Source organism: Dendrobates tinctorius, unplaced genomic scaffold (genome assembly GCF_039654945.1).
Source record: "Dendrobates tinctorius isolate UK_male_01 unplaced genomic scaffold, ASM3965494v1 ptg000165l, whole genome shotgun sequence".
NCBI lineage: Eukaryota > Metazoa > Chordata > Amphibia > Anura > Dendrobatidae > Dendrobates > Dendrobates tinctorius.
Genome location: NW_027361832.1, coordinates 1558164 through 1577542, shown reverse-complemented (window position 1 = coordinate 1577542; position 19379 = coordinate 1558164). Strand labels below are relative to the sequence as shown.

The following is a 19379-nucleotide window of genomic DNA, read 5'->3' as shown; positions in this document are numbered from 1 at the left end:
GAGCCCTCCCCTGCGACCGAACCCACAATGCTGGTGTGGGCAGACCGCAGAGGACAAGGCTCGGGATTCCCGCTGTGCAGCGCCCGGAGCCCGACGCTTAACGGAACCTCAGTGTCCGTCCTCCTCTGCAACCAAGGTGCCAAGCCCCCCAGAGTGGGTTCTATCACTGTCACAGGTCATGCAATTGAGTCCCTTCAGGCCTCAGATGGGAGCAGGGACAGTGGCTCGCTGGCCTTAGCGGGGACCTCCACCTAACAAGAGCCTCTCGCCTGCAGGGGCCGCTCTCACTTCAGGCAGACCTGAGGGAAACTAATCCACACGGTGTCGCCCAGTCCATCTGGTGCCTTGGCATCCGTAAGTTCTGCTTCTCGCTCCCCGTCACCAGTGGTTGATAGCGAGCAGACCTCAGAATTCAACTCAGATGAGCCCCTTGACCTGGATACTCCAGCGTCATGTGAAACAGTGGACAGCCTCATAGAAGCCGTCAATCAGACCTTGGGGATTGAGGATGATCCCGCAGCGGCGACGGGGCATGAAGTGGCATTTAAGCAAGTGAAGCGCCCGCACAGAATTTTTTCCTCTCACCCGGAGTATGTGGACATAGTGCAGCGGCACAGAGAGCATCCAGACAGGCGTTTCTCAGTTCAAAAGGCACTCGAAACAAGGTATCCAATTGCTCCGGACCTCCATAAAAAATGGATGGAATCCCCGATAGTAGATCCTCCGGTTTCGCGCCTAGCCACTAAGACCCTGCTATCCGTCCCTAGTGTTTCCTCAATTAAGGATCTCACAGATCGCCTTATAGAGAGCTTAGCTCGCTCAGTATATGAGGCGTCAGGGTCAGCGCTCGCTCCCTCATTCGCAGCAACTTGGGTAGCCAAGGCTATGACATTAAACAAGGTCGCGCAGGAGCAGGATCTACCTGCAGAGATTTCAGAGGTCGCAGGTCAGAAGGCGATGGCTGGAGGCTATGTAATCAATGCGTCTTTGGATGCGGACAATTGCCCGGCACTTGCTGCTGCTAATGCAATTTGTATCAGAAGAGCCCTATGGTTAAGGACATCGCGAGCCGATTCTACTTCCAAGGACTTACCTGCCTTATCAGTGTGGTCACCTATTTGGGGAGAAGTTGGATCAACTTATCTCCGACTCCACAGGAGGAAAGAGCGGGTTTCTCCCTCAACAAAGGTCAAAACGCTTTTTCGTCACCCGTTTTCAGGCGCGTTTTCGGGCCTTTCGCAACCCCGGGTGGACTACAGCAGCCAATTCCGCCGCCTCAGGCCGCCCCAACCAGGATAGGGAGCGGCAGGTCTCATATAGAGCCAACCCATTGGGGAGAATGCATACTAAGCAGCCCAGATCGAGGGGATCCAGATCCCAAAGATCGTCGGCCAAATGACTCGAGGCCTTTACCAGACGACACTGGCAAGGTGGGAGACCGCCTACTCTGGTTTCACCACGTCTGGGTCAATGTCACTCACGGCACATGGGAAAGGAATAGGTGGCCTCAGGTTACAAATAGAATTTGTCAGATATCCTCCAAGACGGTTTTTTCTTTCCCGGCTTCCCAGGGTGGATACCCAGGCAAGGGCTCTATTGGGAGCCATCAAATCGCTCCAGCACAACGGAGTCATTGTTCCAGTGCCGGAACACGAAAGAGCTCAGGGGTTCTATTCCAACCTTTTTGCGGTTCCCAAAAAGGACGGGTCTGTCAGGCCTGTTTTGGACCTGAAGCTTCTGAACAAATTCATCAGGATCAGACATTTCCGGATGGAGTCTCTCCGTTCAGTCATATCGGCCACGGAGCAGTGAGAATACTTGGCCTCAATGACATCCAGGACGCATATCTGCATATTCCCATTTTTCCTCCTCATCAGAGGTTTCTACGCTTCACCATCGGCGATCAACATTTTCAGTTCGTAGCGCTACCCTTCGGGCTTGCCACGGCTCCCAGAGTGTTCACAAAGGTTATGGCAGTTGTCATGGCCACACTGCATTCTCGAGGCATAGTCGTCTTGCCTTATCTGGACGACCTCTTGGTCAAGGGCCCGTCAATACTGACATGTGAGGAAAAGGTCAACATCACGCTAGATACTCTTGCCCACTTAGGATGGTTGGCAATGCAAAGAAGTCATTCCTTGTGCCAGCTCATAGGATCTCCTTCCAAGGAATGATCTTCGACACTTGCCGAGGGTTGGTAATTCTCCTTCAGGAAAAGGCGCTCGCTCTCCAGCAGGGAGTCCGGACACTTCGCCAACCAGTCCCTCATACCATCCGATCCGGGATGAGGATTCTAGGGAAAATGGTGGCGGCAATGGAAGCGATACCTGTCGCCCAGTTCCACCTTCGCCCCCTGCGGCACGCCCTCTTGTCAGCCTGGGACAAGAATCCTTTCACGCTCGATCGGCGGTGCTGACTGTTCTCTCAAGTCAGGCAGTCGCTCGGATGGTGGATAACCAGTTCCTCTCTGGCCCAGGGGAAACCTTTCCCCCCAGATCATTGACTGGTAATGACAATGGGTCGCCCTCCCAGGGCTGTGGGGTACTCGGTACCGGGCCCGATGAGCTTCAATGGGAGATGTCACGGCAGCTGGGACCCGGCCCGTGGCCCTGGGCGTCCATTGTAACAGGGGTTGTTGAAGTGTGCTTATGGTGGTGAAAGTCTATAAGTGATTCGTGACGCCACCTGTGGTGTTCAGCAATGGAGATGTAAGCCGACGCTGCAGACAGATCCTGTGGTGTGGTGCAGTAATGATGTTATAGCCCTCCACAGGCAGGGCTGTAGTCCCAGGGCAGTGTAGGTGAAGTGACACTTAGATGGTGTAGTGTCAGGCGCAAGGGATGCAGCAGTGCCGGGCGGGTTGGCGCAGGAATAAGTGGAGGACACCAGGGCATGTAGTTCCAAAGCTTTACTCACAGTCTGTTGCAGGTACAAGTGCCCGCATCTGTGCCGTGTCCTCCGGGTCAGGGGCTCAGCCAACTTCCAGGCAAGATGAAGTACTCATTCCAACACTCCGCCAACATGTGCCTTTTCTGAACGTCTCCTCTTATAGCGCCTTTGAATGAAGTACTCCTATTACTGAGTTACACTGGAGTTCCTCCTATCAGATGTTCCCATGAACTCTACTTGTATGGCAGACAGCTGTAGCCTGCTTCGGGGACTCCTTGCTACTAAGTCCCAGCTCATTCTTATGTTGCTGTTGTGCCTCCAAGTCTTGTGTTGGAATAAAGTGGTCACTACTTCTATTCCTCCGGTGTCTGCTGCAGGACAATTAGTATCCGTACAACCTCGGGGACCGGGCCCCGGCCTTGCGCTTAGAACTTGAGAAGGGTTCTCCTCTAACCCTAGTCCTTGTTCCCTTATTCTCCTCACGTTCTGTGCTAATCCTTCTTCCTGATGGAGAATCAAGCTTCCTTTCTCTGTCTCTTTCCTGTGCCAGCAGACCCAGATCACTGCGGCCTGCTGTAGCACTTCCTTCTTCCATCCCACTCCCGGGGATCTTCTCTGTCTCACTCTCTGTCCTTCTACATCTTCACTCACTGACTGAATGACTAAACGACTGAATAAATCACTCAACTCTTCCCACTCTTATGTAAACTAAACTCCACCCACCTCCCAGCACGTTTCGTGTTCCAAGCAGGGAGCCACCAAGGGGTGCTATGCTACACTCCAAGCAGGGAGCCGCCGAAGGTTCTTTGCTACACTACTTTGTGGTGTGGGGTGCAGGTGTTGGAGCGTGGTCAGGTGTCACCACCTTACCTGGATGGTGGGGTACCACCCCTCAGGAGGAGGTGCAGTACCTCTGTGGCGACTGAACCCTCAGGGGCACCACATAAACCCACCCCCCCGTTAAACACAGCTCGTCCGCGGGCTGCAAGTAAACAGAAGTTCACAAATACAGGAACATACAAAATTTTGTAATGCAAAACAAACAGTTCTTATCTAAATCTTCTCAACATGAGAGGCACTGTCTCTTGAACGTTGCAAACCATTTTAACTATCTTTAAAGTTATGCTACCTAATTTAAAGTGCTATTTCAAGCATTATCACTTTTTACACATTCTCTACTTTCTTTTGTTAACCTTAAGTGACAACCGTGGATGCCTGGCTCGTCACCTGCATTTTTCCAAATCTTCATCTTTATTCAAATCTCTTTATTAAAACATTCCTATCTGTCATTGATACTAACTAGAATCTATACAAAAGCTATTCTCTATTAATACTGTCATAAGGCAGATTATAAAATACTTCACATCAAAACTTCAATAATTCTTGTAAGTGCTGGACACCGTTCCCAGCCGGGATCTCTTGGAGTGTCCTTTAGGTGGGAGCCATGCTCCATGATGAGGCAGTTTTTATCTATAAAAGGGCTATGTAAAACCAAGAGAGGGCACCTAAAGAGGTGCAAACTATTTACAATGACAATTTGTGATTCACTCCAAGTTCATGATCACCACAGTTCAGATCTTCATAATAAATGCTACCAACGCAACTAGGCAAACTGAAGAAAACTGGAACATAATTGTAAACAATGGGGCATAACGGTGCAAATATCCTCCTGGGTAACAAAGTTAGTTGTTCATATTCTCCTTAATGTTGGTGGGCACCTCCTGGGGTACTGGAAACTGGTTGCTTGGGCTGCTGCTTCCAGGGGAGATTCTCTGGGTGTCTTCATCCTGTTGCTGGCGGTCTACAAATTGCAGGTATTCCTTTTCTCCTTGCGTGATATTGGCATCTATAGATAGCACATCCACTGTTGCTGGTGGCATCTCTGCTGCCTGTGACTCTGCAGGAGTTGCGGCTGGTGCCTCAGTCTCAGGTGGCACTACTATCTTGATTTTTGGCCTGACATCTGGTGGTAACGGTGTCGGTGGGCGCTTATGGGGGTTGAGGCGGGGATCCTGAATTGGTGGTAAAGGAAACCCGTGATGCATAGTGACACCCATCAGCTGCTCAGGCTCTTCTGCTGAGATCAGAAGATGTCGAATGGGACGCGCTTGTTCCAGCCTTACTCTTTTCAGCAGGGACTTCTTCCATTTCCCCATCGCAGTCAACTTAGTACTTTTGAGTTGAGAACACAGCTCCTCCGTTTGTCCCATGCGGAGCCCCGGCCCGCTGCACGCGGTGTTCGGGAACTCAGGGGGCAACCCAGTTGCAGGGGCGGCGGTCGTACCTGATGTTTCCCGGTGGTGCTGTCTTGGCTCCGGTGCAGGCACGAGACGGTGGGCAGCTGCAGGGGTATGCACGGGGGTAGCCGGTCCGGATGCCGGCGGTGGTGGAGGAGATAGCGGCTCCGGGTCCGCGGGGATCTCCGGTGGGACCTGCACAGCCGCGCTAGGTCCAGGTTGGGGCTCAGCTTCCTCTGCTTCAGGCAACAGGCCCTCAGATAACTCCTCCGGACGGGCCTCACACAGCGGCGGTGACAGCGGAGCGGTGGTGATGGATGCTGCCGGTGGTATTGCAGCGGCCGCAGGCTCCACAGGGTTTGCCTGGGGGAGATCCGGTGCAGCAATGGTGGGTACTGGTGACTGGGGTACCGCGGGTGTAGGCCCCTCCAGGGCGGGCTGCCACTTCTTCCTCCAGAGCGCCTCCTGCTTCAGCCGCAGTTCATGAGTCAGCCGGGCAATCTCATCCTCCAGCTGTTGACAGTCTAGATGGGAAGCCAGATCGGAGCCTTCAGCCATTGTGCCTGGGAGATTCAACTTAACCTCCCTTCGCTCTTCAGGCCTCCTCTCTCCTTCCATCATGGCGTTCTCTCCTTTCTCTTCCTGTCAGGCCTCTTTTCCCGCCACCGGCTCCCGCCCCTCCTTCTGGAGGCGGCATCTTTTTCCTACTCCTCCATACCAGGCCAGTATACGAACCCCTCGGGGGGTGGGCCATGTTGCTGTCGCATAGAAGTTCAGACAGGGGAGGCCCAGGACAGTTCGCGGTCTTTTCTTAGGACCACCCATATTATCACGCCCCTCTTCTCCGCACTGGCGGCCATTTTTAGCATTCATTTTACAGTCTATCAAATAGGGTCTTTTGAACATTTCCACAAACTTTTAAGTCCAATAAATCGTAGGCACACAGAACCCGGTGGCACCAGGCTTCGTCATCCTGTTTGTGACGCCAGAAAATGGGTCGCCCTCCCAGGGCAGTGGGGTACTCGGTACCGGGCCCGATGAGCTTCAATGGGAGATGTCACGGCAGCTGGGACCCGACCCGTGGCCCTGGGCGCCCATTGTAACAGAGGTTGTTGAAGTGTGCTTATGGTGGTGAAAGTTTATAAGTGATTCGTGACGCCACCTGTGGTGTTCGGCAATGGAGATGTAAGCCGACGCTGCAGACAGATCCTCTGGGACAGATGGTGTGGTGCAACAATGACGTTATAGCCCTCCACAGGCAGGGCTGTAGTCCCAGGGCAGTGTAGGTGAAGTGACACTTAGATGGTGTAGTGTCAGGCGCAAGGGATGCAGCAGTGCCGGGCAGGTTGGCACAGGAATAAGTGGAGGACACCAGGGCATGTGGTTCCAAAGCTTTACTCACAATCTGTTGCAGGTACAGGTGCCTGATCCGTGCCGTGTCCTCCGGGTCAGGGGCTCAGCCAACTTCCAGGCAAGATGAAGTACTCCTTTCCAACACTCCGCCAACATATGTGCCTTTTCTGAACGTCTCCTCTTATAGTGCCTTTGAATGAAGTACTCCTAGTACTGAGTTACATTGGAGTTCCTCCTATCAGATGTTCCCATGAACTCTACTTGCACGGCAGACAGCTGTAGCCTGCTTCGGGGACTCCTTGCTACTAAGTCCCAGCTCATTCTTATGTTGCTGTTGTGCCCCCAAGTCTTGTGAGGGAATAAAGTGGTCACTACTTCTATTCCTCCGGTGTCTGCTGCAGGACCATTCGTATCCATACAACCTCGGGGACCGGGCCCCGGCCTTGCGCTTAGAACTTGAGAAGGGTTCTCCTCTAACCCTAGTCCTTGTTCTCCTCACATTCCGTGCTAATCCTTCTTCCCGATGGAGAATCAAGCTTCCTTTCTCTGTCTGTCTCTTTCCTGTGCCAGCAGACCCAGATCACTGTGGCCTGCTGCACTTCCTTCTTCCATCCCTCTCCCGGGGATCTTCTCTGTCTCACTCTCTGTCCTTCTACATCTTCACTCACTGACTGAATGAATCACTCAACTCTTCCCGCTCTTTTATGTAAACTAAACTCCACCCACCTCCCAGCACGTTTCGTGTTCCAAGCAGGGAGCCACCACAGACTAGCCCCGTCGAGCGTGGGACGCAGATCTAATGCAGCTGCTCGCTGACGTTCCTTGGCGACTGCCAGAGCGCCCAGATCTACTGTCTCAAGGGCCGATTTGCCACCCGAACTCAGGGACCCTGTGTTTGACGGCATGGCCGTTGAATCTTGTATTCTAACCCAGGCAGGGTTCGGGAGCGAGGTGGTCGCTTCAATGATTAGCGCCCGGAAGCCTGCTTCAGCACGAGTTTACCACCACACCTGGAAGGTGTTCTTTGCTTGGTGTTGAGGCCGCTGTGTTTTTCCGCTGAGATTCTCGATCCCCAACATCTTGCCTTTCCTCCAGTCAGGCTTAGAGAGCGCGCATAGCTCAGTCGGTAGAGCATTAGAGTCGGGCTTTGCCCCAGGTTCCCTCAGGAGACAAATATCGGCCTTATCCGTCCTGTTCCAGCGCAGCATTGCTACCAATTTGCAGGTGAGGAATTTTCATTCAGGGGGTCTCCCACTTGGTACCTCCCTATAAGACGCCAATGGACGCCTGGGACCTTAACATGGTCCTAAGTGTTCTGCAAGAAGCTCCATTTGAACTGCTTCAGGATGTCTCTTTGAGGTACCTTTCCTGGAAAGTGGTGCTCCTAGTGGCCATCACTTCCATCAGGCGGGCTTCAGAGCTGGCGGCCCTATCCTGCCGAGCTCCGTTCCTCACTTTCCATAAGGATAAGATGGTCCGCAGACCAGCCCCTCCTTTTCTGCCGAAAGTCGTGTCCTCTTTTTCACATTAATGAAGATGTTGCTTTGCCTTCATTTTGTCCAGCACCAGTGCACTGTGTGGAAAAGGCTCTTCACACGTTAGACCTGGTAAGAGCCTCCAGAGGTACGTATCGCGGACGGCACCCTTTCGTCAGACGGACACGCTGTTCATGCTCCCCGAAGGGCGCAGGAAGAGACTCGCAGCCTCAAAATCGACCATAGCCAGATGTATTCATTTCACTATTCAGGAGTCATACCGCATTAGCGGCACGCCGATTCCATCAGGGATCAGAGCGCACTCTACTCGGGCAGTGGGCGCCTTTTGGGCGCTTCAGCACCAGGCTTCAATGGAACAGGTTTGCAAGGCAGCAACCTGGTCCAGCCTGCACACATTTGCCAAACATATTATCCATGCTCAGGCCTCGGCGGATACGAACCTGGGTAGAAGGATTCCCCAAGCAGCGGTGGCGCACCTTTTAAACAAGAGGTGCATGTAGCTTGGATCGGTGAGTCAATCTCCCACCCAGGGACTGCTTTAGGACGTCCCACAGTATCTGTGTCCCCCAATGAGGCGAAGGAGAAACATGGATTTTTGTGATGACTCACCGTAAAATCCTTTTCTCCGAGACGCTCATTGGGGGGGACAGCACCCACCCTATTAGCCAGTTGGCTCTGTTTTTGTTTAGATAATACGTATTTATTTATGTGCTTTTCTGGATATGTTGTACCTGTATTAAGGCTGATTTTGTTGTCCTTCTACTGCTTTGGCACCAACTGAGCTCCGCCTGCAATAGGGGCGAGGGTGTATACAATGGAGGAGGAGCTAACCTCTTTTTTTCCCACTTAGTGTCAGCCTCCTAGCGGCAGAAGCATACACCCACAGTATCTGTGTCCCCCAATGAGTGTCTCGGAGAAAAGGATTTTACGGTGAGTTATCACAAAAATCCATGTTTTTTGGCCTTGCTAACTATGTTGCTATGTTACCTTACTTTATAAAAGTAACACATGATAAAGTAAAGTATCATGCATGGTAAAGTATCACTTATGATAAAGTATCACGTATGATAAAGTAAAGTATCATGCAGGGTAAAATATTAGGTACTGTATGGTAAAGTAAAGTATCACTTATGATAAAGTATCACATATGATAAAGTTAAGCACCATGTATGGTAAAGTACCACGTATTATAAAATATTAAGTATGATAAAGGAAAGTATCACGTATGATAAAGTAAAGTATCGCATGTGATGAAGTGTATTATGTGTATCATATGATCCTTTACCACACATGATGCAAATCACACGTGACACTTTACTTTATCATACGCGACAGAGTATGATAAAGTATCACGTATGGTAAAGTATCAAATCCACAGATCGCTGGAGACCATTCCCTATAACACGTTGTTGCCGGATCACACTAAAACTTGGCAAAAATGTTATCTTGCCCAGTCATAAGATCTGCTGGCGGTACTACAAATGCCCACTTGACACTTCATATGCCTTATCATTTATTTCACTTTTTACAAGCAGCTCTATGGATAAGATATATGACAAATATATATATCTCTACATAAAACACATTTCAGAAATTTCCATTCATCTTTAGGCCAGGGTCAGACTTGCGAGAAACTCGGACGAGTCTCGCACGTCAATACCCGGCACTGCCACCGCCACTCGGATTAGAGCGTTCAGCTCCATAGAAATACATGCAGCTAAACGCTCCGATCCGAGTGCCGCCGGCAGTGCTGGGTACTGATGTGCGAGACTTGTCCGAGTTTCTTGTAAGTATGACCCCGGCCTTAGAGTCACGTTATTAACTTGAGTTTGATTGTTTGAAAAACTGACCGATTTACTAGACAATTCTCCATCAGTCTAGCCTTGAATGAGCAAATGAGCAAGCCGGCACCATAGACGCTAATAAATGAATAAATATGGCCACTGGGGAGGTAGGCGACCAATTATCAGTACTATCTCATGTCAATATGAAGCTATATGCTTAACATACCACCAGAATTATCATGGCAAGCGGTCAGCAAGATAAACGAGCGAGAAGCGAGATAAACAAGCCCCACAGCCACAGAACATCTGTTCTTCACAGATACAAAGATGAAGATTCACTTGAGCCAACGCGCTCCATATGTATTTATAGAGGAAACTGCACGCACAGCTCCGAAGTCCGACATCAGCCTGCGGAAAAGCCGATAATCACACCTGGAAAATGGGAGACTATCGAGATAGATGGAGAGGAAAATCATTTATGACATTTCCCTGACTGCTGAATTTCAAGGCACAATACTGTCACCATCAGCAACCAAATGACTATATTAACCCATAAAAGACCAGGCCAGTTTCTCCCTCGTCCAACCCCCCAAATAACCACCAATACTTTTTCACAGACAGGACTGTAATTTTATCATTATTATTTTTCTACATGCTACTACTTTTGCCAAACAATAAATCATATATATGATAATATATATATATATATATATATATATATATATATATATATATATATATATATATATATATATATATATATATATATATATACACACACACACATATATACACTTTTTCATAAGCCAGGGCTGTGAAATATTTTTTACTATTTTCATTATATATGTATATATATATATATACACACACATATATATATATCCACATACACATACATACACACAGTGCAGACCAAACGTTTGGACACACCACCTCATTCAAAGAGTTTTCTTTATTTTCATGACTATGAAAATTGTAGATTCACTCGGAGGGCATCAAAACAATGAATTAACACACGTGGAATTATATAATTAACAAAAAAGTGTGAAACAACTGAAAATATGTCTTATGTTCTAAGTTCTTCAAAGTAGCCTCCTTTTGCTTTGATTTCTGCTTTGCACACTCTTGGCATTCTCTTGATGAGCTTCAAGAGGTAGTCACCAGAAATGGCTTTCACTTCACAGGTGTGCCCTGTCAGGTTTAATAAGTGGGATTTCTTGCCTTATAAATGGGGTTGGGACCATCAGTTGTGTTGTGCAGAAGTCTGGTGGATACACAGCTGATAGTCCTACTGAATAAACTGTTAGAATTTGTATTATGGCAAGAAAAAAGCAGCTAAGTAAAGAAAAATGAGTGGCCATCACTTTAAGAAATGAAGGTCAGTCAGTCCGAAAAATTGACCGCTGTAGGAAGGAAAGGACACCGTGGGAGAAGCAGGGGGGCTACAGAGAAGTGCTGGGGGGGCTGAAAATCTCGGCTTATGCGCAGGTATATACGGTAATTACAGAGAGTAGATAGGGGTGGATGGCTAAAAAGAATCATAAAATATAATTAAAGAAAAAAGTGTACTAAAAAAAATTCAAAAAAAAGAAATAAATGAAAAAGTGAAGTTACTATAAACCACAGCGGAGGCGTCCAGTCTTCCTACTAGGATCAGCTAGTGTCTTAATTAAAAAAAATAAATAAACTTACATGTTCCAAGTGTACATGGGCCTGACTGGCAATATCAAATATAACATCTTTGACATTTTTCTCCTGGCTGCCTCTGATGAAATCTTCTTGAGAAGCTCCGTGCTGAAAGGAGAAAAATATAAGTAAGAACAAACATCTAAATCCAGGCAGGGCGATATGAGAGTGTGAGACATGTCAGGTATTCTGGGTTTCTGTGCCTGGCACCACAACGGCGCATCTTCATGATCTTTTCATCAAGTATTTTTCAACTGTTACTACTGACATATTAAAACGCGGTATGCCGCGGGCTGTAGGTAGCAATGGGCCTTACAATCAGGGGTAACAGACATTTAAAAGAAAAGAAGAAAAATGACATACTTCAGGTTCTTTGCTGGTAATTTTGAAATTAAACATTAATTCCTTCCTGGCATTGGACATACAGGTCTGCCCAGTGTCAGCTGCCTATGCATAGCGCGGGCTCGGGAGCTGAGCCGCCACCGCACCTGGCAGATGACAGACGTGTTACACAGCTGGTATCTACATGTAGCATCTGAGCTCCTCTGGTGGCAATTAACTCTTTAAATCCCACTCACAATCTCAGACACAAGCAATCAGGATGCGCGGTACAGGGGCGAGCCATTCCATGTGCCTACCGGCTCTCCACCTCGATACTGGATGGCAGTCTGGTACTTGCAACGCCGATACTTTGCTTAACAGGAGACGGTAATTTTCCAGATATACTGAAATACTGTGGCATTGCAGAATACAGAACAATCTGGCTAAAAAATGAGGTAAAACAAAATGTAAAATTATATGTAATTTTTTTTTTTCATTTTTCGACCCCCCCCCTTTACCATTTAAAATATAGAAATAAAAAAATGTTATCCTTGCAAGTCGGATATATTAAAATATAAACTTAATTAAAAATAAAATAACGGGAACATAGGACACAGTTTTGCCTCTATACAAGTCACTTGTGCGGCCACAGGCAGAACACAGTGTACAGTTTTGGGCTCCAATGTAGAAGAAGGAAAATGCTGGACTAGAGCGGGCGCAGTAAAGAGCGACTATGTTATTAAGGGAATGGGTGAACTGCAATATCAGGACAGGTTATCAAACTTGGTGTTATTCAGTTTGGAAAAACTAAGGCTTAAGGACGATCTTATCGCCTTGCTACACTTGTAAGGAGAGCTTTAAACTAGAACAACATGGGAAGGGAAGCAAAAGACCAGAAAAAGCCATACACCTGACAAATGCTATTGAGAACTCTGCTATTAGAAGTGGAAAGGAAGAACAAAGACAAAAGAATCTAATTAATACAAATATTGGAGAAAGAGAAACCTATCACAAACTAAAATGTTTCTATACTAATGCACAAAGCATGGGCAACAAACAAGGAGAATTGGAACTACTAACACAGGAAAAGAAATATGATGTCATTGGAATCACTGAAACTTGGTGGGACAAAACACATGATTGGAATACAAGGCTAGAAGGATACAACTTATTTGCAAGAAACAGACTTGATAAACGAGGAGGAGGTGTCGCATTGTATGTTAGAAACGCGTATATCTGCACAGAGATTGAAGCTTCAGAGACTGGGAGTTCTGTGGAAACTATTTGGGTAAAAATACAAGGACAGAACAATGGAAGGGCACCATTGTAGGCATTTACTACAGGCCGCCTGTGCAAGCTGAAGATATGGATGAACTCTTTATGCATCAAATGGCCAAGTTCTCCAAAAAATATGACATAGTTGTCATAGGAGATTTCAACTATCCTGACATTTGTTGGGAATCTCTCTCAGGCAAAACTAACAGGTCAAGGATATTCTTATCCTCTCTTGCTGACAACTTTATCTTCCAAAAGGTAGGGGAGAAAACAAGGGGAACTGCTACCTTGGATCTAATCCTTATAAACAGGGAGGAAATGGTTGAGGAGGTAAAAGTGGCTGGGACCCTGGGAGGTAGCGACCATGCTAATTTAGAATTTTGGATAACTAGAGGCGGAAGACCTGTGAAGACTCAGAAGTCAAGGTTAGATTTCAGAAAGGCAGATTTTAAGGGATTCAGAAAGAGAATTGGAGGGATCCAATGGCTGGATATCCTTAAAGACAAAAATGTCCAGGAAGGATGGGAAATCTTGAAAAATGAAATTCTCAAAGCACAGTTGTTAACAATTCCGAAAAGAGGGAAGAATAGGAAGCATTTAAGGAAACCAGGATGGATGAACACAGAACTTAAGCACATGCTAAAAAGGAAGAAAAAAATGTTTATAAAATGGAAAAGGGAGGCATATCTAAAGAAGAATATAATGCTGTCTGCAGAACCTGCAGGGCACAAATCATATAATCTAAAGCTGAAAATGAATTGAGGCTTGCAAGAGATGTCAAAAGCAATAATAAAGGATTTTGGGGATATGTCAAAAGTAAAAGAAAAGTCAAAGATGCTATAGGATTTTTACAGGATGAAAATGATGAAATGGTAAGACAGGATGTTGAGAAGACCGAACTTTTAAATTCCTATTTTGCATCTGTTTTCTCTCAGAAAGGAAAGGTAACATCAACTGTTCTTCACTGTCCTATTAAGGGAATAGAAGAATCCAGGATATCTATAAACAGAAAGATAGTGAGGAAACACTTAGCTAACCTAAATGAATTCAAGTCTCCAAGTCCAGATGAATTACACCCCAGAGTACTGAAGGAGATAGCAGAAGAAATTTTTGAACCCCTCTCCATAATCTTTGAAAATTCTTGGAGAACAGGAGAAGTCCCAGAAGACTGGAGAAGAGCAAATGTTGTTCCTATCTTCAAAAAGGGGAAGAAGGTGGACCCAGGCAACTATAGGCCGGTGAGTCTGACTTCTATACCAGGAAAGATCTTTGAACAAATTATTAAACAACATGTGTGTCAGTACCTGGATAAGAATGAAGTGATTAAACAGAGTCAGCATGGGTTTGTAACTAATAAGTCATGTCAGGCTAACTTAAATTCCTTCTATGACGGAATCACTGATTGGGTGGATCAAGGAAATGCTGTAGATATAGTATATCTTGACTTCAGCAAAAGCATTTGACAAAGTATCTCATACAATCCTTATTGAAAAAAATGACTAAGTATGGAATGGACAAGGCAACTGTTAGGTGGATTCATAACTGGCTTAGTGATCGGACCCAAAGAGTGGTCGTAAATGGCTGCACATCCAGTTGGAAGAATGTCTCAAGTGGGGTACCACAGGGCTCTGTCCTGGGCCCTGTATTGTTCAACATCTTTATCAACGATTTAGATGAAGGAATTGAGGGTAAACTGATTAAATTTGCTGATGACACAAAGCTAGGAGGGATAGCTAATACTAGAGAAGAGAGAGAGAGGATTCAAAAAAATATAAATAAACTGGAGAAGTGGGCAGCAACTAACAGAATGGTTTTTAACAGGGAAAAATGCAAAGTACTACATCTGGGCAATAAAAATGAAAAAAGCATATACAGAATGGGAGGAATAGGGCTAAGCAACAGCACATGTGAAAAAGACTTGGGTATACTAATAGATCACAGACTCTATATTAGTCAACAGTGTGATGCAGCAGCAAAAAAGGCAAATGCAATTCTAGGATGTATTAACAGAAGCATACAGTCTAGATCACGTGAAGTCATTACTTCCCTCTACTCCTCTTTAGTCAGACCTCATCTGGAATATTGTGTCCAGTTTTGGGCACCACATTTTAAAAAAGACATCAACAAACTGGAGCAAGTTCAGAAAAGAGCGACCAGAATGGTGACCGGTCTGCAAACCCTGTCTTATGAGGAAAGGTTGCAGGATTTGGGAATGTTTAGCTCGCAAAAGAGAAGACTGAGAGGAGACTTAATAGCTGTCTACAAATATCTAAAGGGCTGTCACATTGTAGAAGGATCAACTTTATTCTCATTTGCACAAGGAAAGACTAGAAGCAATGGGATGAAACTAAATGGGAGGAGACACAGATTAGATATTAGAAAAAACTTTTTGACAGTTAGAGTGATCAATGAGTGGAACAAGCTGCCACGAGAAGTGGTGAGTTCTCCTTCAATGGAAGTCTTCAAACAGAGGCTGGACAGACATCTGACTAGGATGATTTAGCGAATCCTGCTTTGAGCAGGGGGTTGGACCAGATGGCCCAGGAGGTCCCTTCCAACTCTACGATTCTATCTTCATACAATGTGCAAAAACGTAAGGGCACAGTACAGAGATCTCTCTAAGGAGTGTGACAGTGACTGGTAAAGTGCTGGAGGGGAGATAATTTTCACGACGCCTAATGGCTTTAGTGATATTAAACATAGATATTTTACTCCAGCACACTAAGTGTGGCAAGGGGTTAAGCTAATTTGTGTAATGGGCTGGCTTTAATGTGGACATCCATAGAGTGGGTGGGAGGATGTCCACCTTATCTCCATCCCAGGGAGTGGTCTGGGGTTTAAGTAGCTGGCCTCCAGAGGCAGCAGTGTTCATTGTCTGGGGAGGAACCACTCCAGAGAAGCGTTTATGTTAATGGACCTGAACTGTGGATATTACTAACCCTGAAGGGACTGATTCCCCCCCACCACCAAGAGAAAAACTGTGTTTTGTTTTGCCCAGAGGGCCGTGTTTACTTTTTTCCCAGCTTGGTTTATGCTGAATTTAATAAACCAAGCAAGTTCTTAAAGAGACAGTTTTCCGTTTCTACCTCTGTGTCAAGCCAAGTGAGCCGATCTACCACGGGAGCTTTTACTCTTAGGAATGCGATGGTGATATGGGGGCATCCTCTACATCTAGAGGAAAGACAGTGTAGTGACAGATGCAGATTCTTTACTGTAACAGCAGTAAAACTATGGATTCCTACTGTAAAGAGAAGTGAGACTGAATCTCTTCCCCATGATATTGCAATGATTGATTCACTAAAAATAGTACCAGGAGGGCCTGGATACTTTTCTTGAAAGTATAATATTACAGGTTATGGCTCGTTTATCCAAGGAATTAGTCCAATTGCCGTAGGTGGAGTCGGTAGGAATTTAATACGGGGAAATAAGCATCTGCCTCATGGGGTTTTGTCTTCCTCTGGATCAACATGTTAGGCTATAAGGCTGAACTCAATGGACTTGTGTCTTCTTTGAACCTTAAAACTATAACCCGGTACGGCAAAAGTCACAAAGACGGGAAAAAAACTGCAGGATTGCAGTTTTCCATACCCATAACTTTCCAATAAAAAAAAATGCATTGAGATGTAATAAAAACATCATATGTACCCCAAAATGATGACAATAACATCGTCAATTTGCCGCACAAAAAAATAAAACAGGGGGCTCCAATGACTGAAAAATGAAAATCAAAAGTGTCACAAAAAAACACAAATGCTCAACTACGTAAGAAAATGAAGAGTAATATATAGAAACAATATAAAAAAAATATATCGTATAAATAAACAGTAGGGATGACTGTGGTTCACATGCAACATGGTTAAACTACAAAGCGGTTGATTTATCCCATCAGATCACTGAAAATCAAGTAATCTTCTGTGATTATTTTTCATCTTTTCATTTGTCAGTGGAATTACAAATTTATGGGGGAAAAAAAAAACCAAAACATAAAAACAGCGACAAATGTCTCAGAGCCGGCCGGACTCATATTCCCAAACATCATAAATTATGTCAAACACATAAGGCTTGGACCTTCTCGCTACTGCTGCCTCCGAGATCAGAACAAATCAGCTTGGGTGTCAGTAATGTCCCAATATTTCCTCAGATCTGTAAGTACATGAAACACTCTAAATATAACATTACAGGAGAGGAAAATGGAACGTGCAGATAAAGGCGCAAAAATAATCCTCAGATTTGACAAGTTATTGCCGACATCTGGGAGATGATTAAATTAGATTCCGCATGAGTCCAAACTGGAAGTGGACGAAAATCCTAAAAGGATGAAATAAGAATAAAACCCACTGGGAATTTCTTCTTCTCACTAATATTAATCTTTGACCACGTGAATTAATTGATGGCTTAACCCCTTTTGGGATCTCTGCACATGTCAGAAAATTTTCTGTCAAGATTTTCATCTGGAGAATCCTCAAAGTTTGGGTATGTTCATATATAAAAAATCCAGGCTGAAAAAATTTGAGATAGAATTTACTCCAAAATCCACATTAAAAAAAAAAAAATGTATTGTGAATAATGAGTAGCAAACTGGGTGAAAATTTTTCATTTCCATGTTGTTCTCTGTTTTTACGGTAGGGTTTTTTTTGTTGTTGTTTTTTTTTAAATTTGCAGGGAAATATCTGAATCGCACAGGATTATCTGCATGATTTGAGACAGAACTATTTAGGAGAAACTTCCATATGAGTAGCATACCATTAGTACACACAGTTTTGGACCACAAGAACATTGATTTTTTTTTTTTTTTTTTAATATCACTTTTCAATGTTATAATTTGTATTTTTTGTCAATTTGACTTTATTCTGCAGGTCACAATAAATACTTTTGTGCAATAAAAATATTTGGTTTGTGTCGCTATTTTCTGACACCCTTACCCTTTTTTTTTTTTTTACTTTTTAAATCGATAGGGCTTTAAGAGGCAATATTTTTTTTTTTGCATGCCAAACTGAAATTTTGTCTTGAGTCGGCCCTTTCTGTCTGATCTGGACTTTGAGTTAAACAGGTTTTGTAGCATCAGGAACTCACTGAATTACTGGGACTCAGCGATCCTGACATTTTGGCACCGAAACCCCAAGAGAGGTCAACTGCAGAGGCCCTGTCTTGAATGTAGTGGAGCTGTTCCTGTCTAACCTGGGCTCCATTCAGCGTCCATGGGACTGCTAGAGAAAGCCAAGTACAGCGCTCCTCTATTTCCAGCCGTCCCATAGACAACACATGAGTATACGCGCCTACCTTCCACATAAGACAAGCCACTGCATATTCCTCTTCAATGGATAGGGGATACATTACTAGGTTAAGAAAGTGAGGGGTCTGGTCTGGTGTCCATCATTAATAATAATAATATTTAGAGGCTTGTAGTACATAATTTATTTAGGCATCTGATCTGGGGCCTGGTATTAATATAGATGGTTTTAGAAAATGGCTGTGACACTAAAAGGAATCCGTCAGAATGATTTCACCCTCCAAACTGTTTATATGTGTATGTAGTTCTTTTAAGGAAAAAGTGTAGCAAAACCTTTACATGTGAAGTTCACATCTCCCTTACTGCAAAGTCAGTGTTTAAAGTGATATACAGATGAGGCTGAAAGACTGCTCTAAATCTTAAGCCTCTGTCACTCCAGCTCTATTCCCCGCCCAGCACTTCCTCCTTACTCACACAGCATAGAGGTGGTCATTCAAACAGAAGAAGGTGACGCTGGGCGGGGAATAGAGCTGGAGTGACAGAGGATTCAGCTATAGAAATAGTCTTTCAGCCTCATTTGCATGTCAATTCGAACACTGGCTAAAGGAGGAACAGACCTACCATGTAAAGGTATTGCTGGACTTGTCTTTATAAGAGCTACATGTGCACAAAAACAGTTTAAGGGTGAAATCCTCCACTTAATGGTTGTCTGCAAAAAGATAATACACATTTTTTTCTTATACAGCACATTGACCCATGGAGTTTCACGGATTACCATACACACTTCAGTTTTAAAAATGGACCCATGTCTCCGGTCGGTGAGACTCAACACATGTTCTATTTTCATCCATTTTGCAGATTCAAACAAATGTGTGACTGTAACCTAAAGTGGATATTCATAGGGTTCAAGCCAATAAAATATCACGTTGAGACTTCAAACCATACAATTCTCAATAAAAGGTAATGCCAGGGCTTCCTTTACAGACTCCTATACACTGCAGGAGAGGTTTTTGTTTAACATTTATTGATTGGTATGAAACACCTTCATCCTTTTCTTAAAGGAAGTCAGCAGAATTTATGTTTTGCAGAAAAGCAGAAGTCAAAGTCC

At 45.2% G+C, this 19379-nt stretch overlaps 1 protein-coding gene across 5 annotated transcripts in view; it reads right to left on the bottom strand.

Moving 5' to 3' along the window:
* NDUFAF6 (NADH:ubiquinone oxidoreductase complex assembly factor 6) overlaps positions 1-19379 on the bottom strand; it is a 316703-nt gene that overhangs the window by 245371 nt on the left and 51953 nt on the right. For all 5 annotated transcript variants that reach the window (XR_012220969.1, XR_012220968.1, XR_012220970.1 and 2 more), the window contains exon 7: positions 11452-11553. Coding sequence is in view for 2 of the 5 variants with exons in the window: in XM_073550412.1 (XP_073406513.1) it covers positions 11452-11553 (102 nt within the window). In the remaining 3 variants the exon portion in view is untranslated. The remainder of the gene's footprint in view (positions 1-11451; positions 11554-19379) is intronic.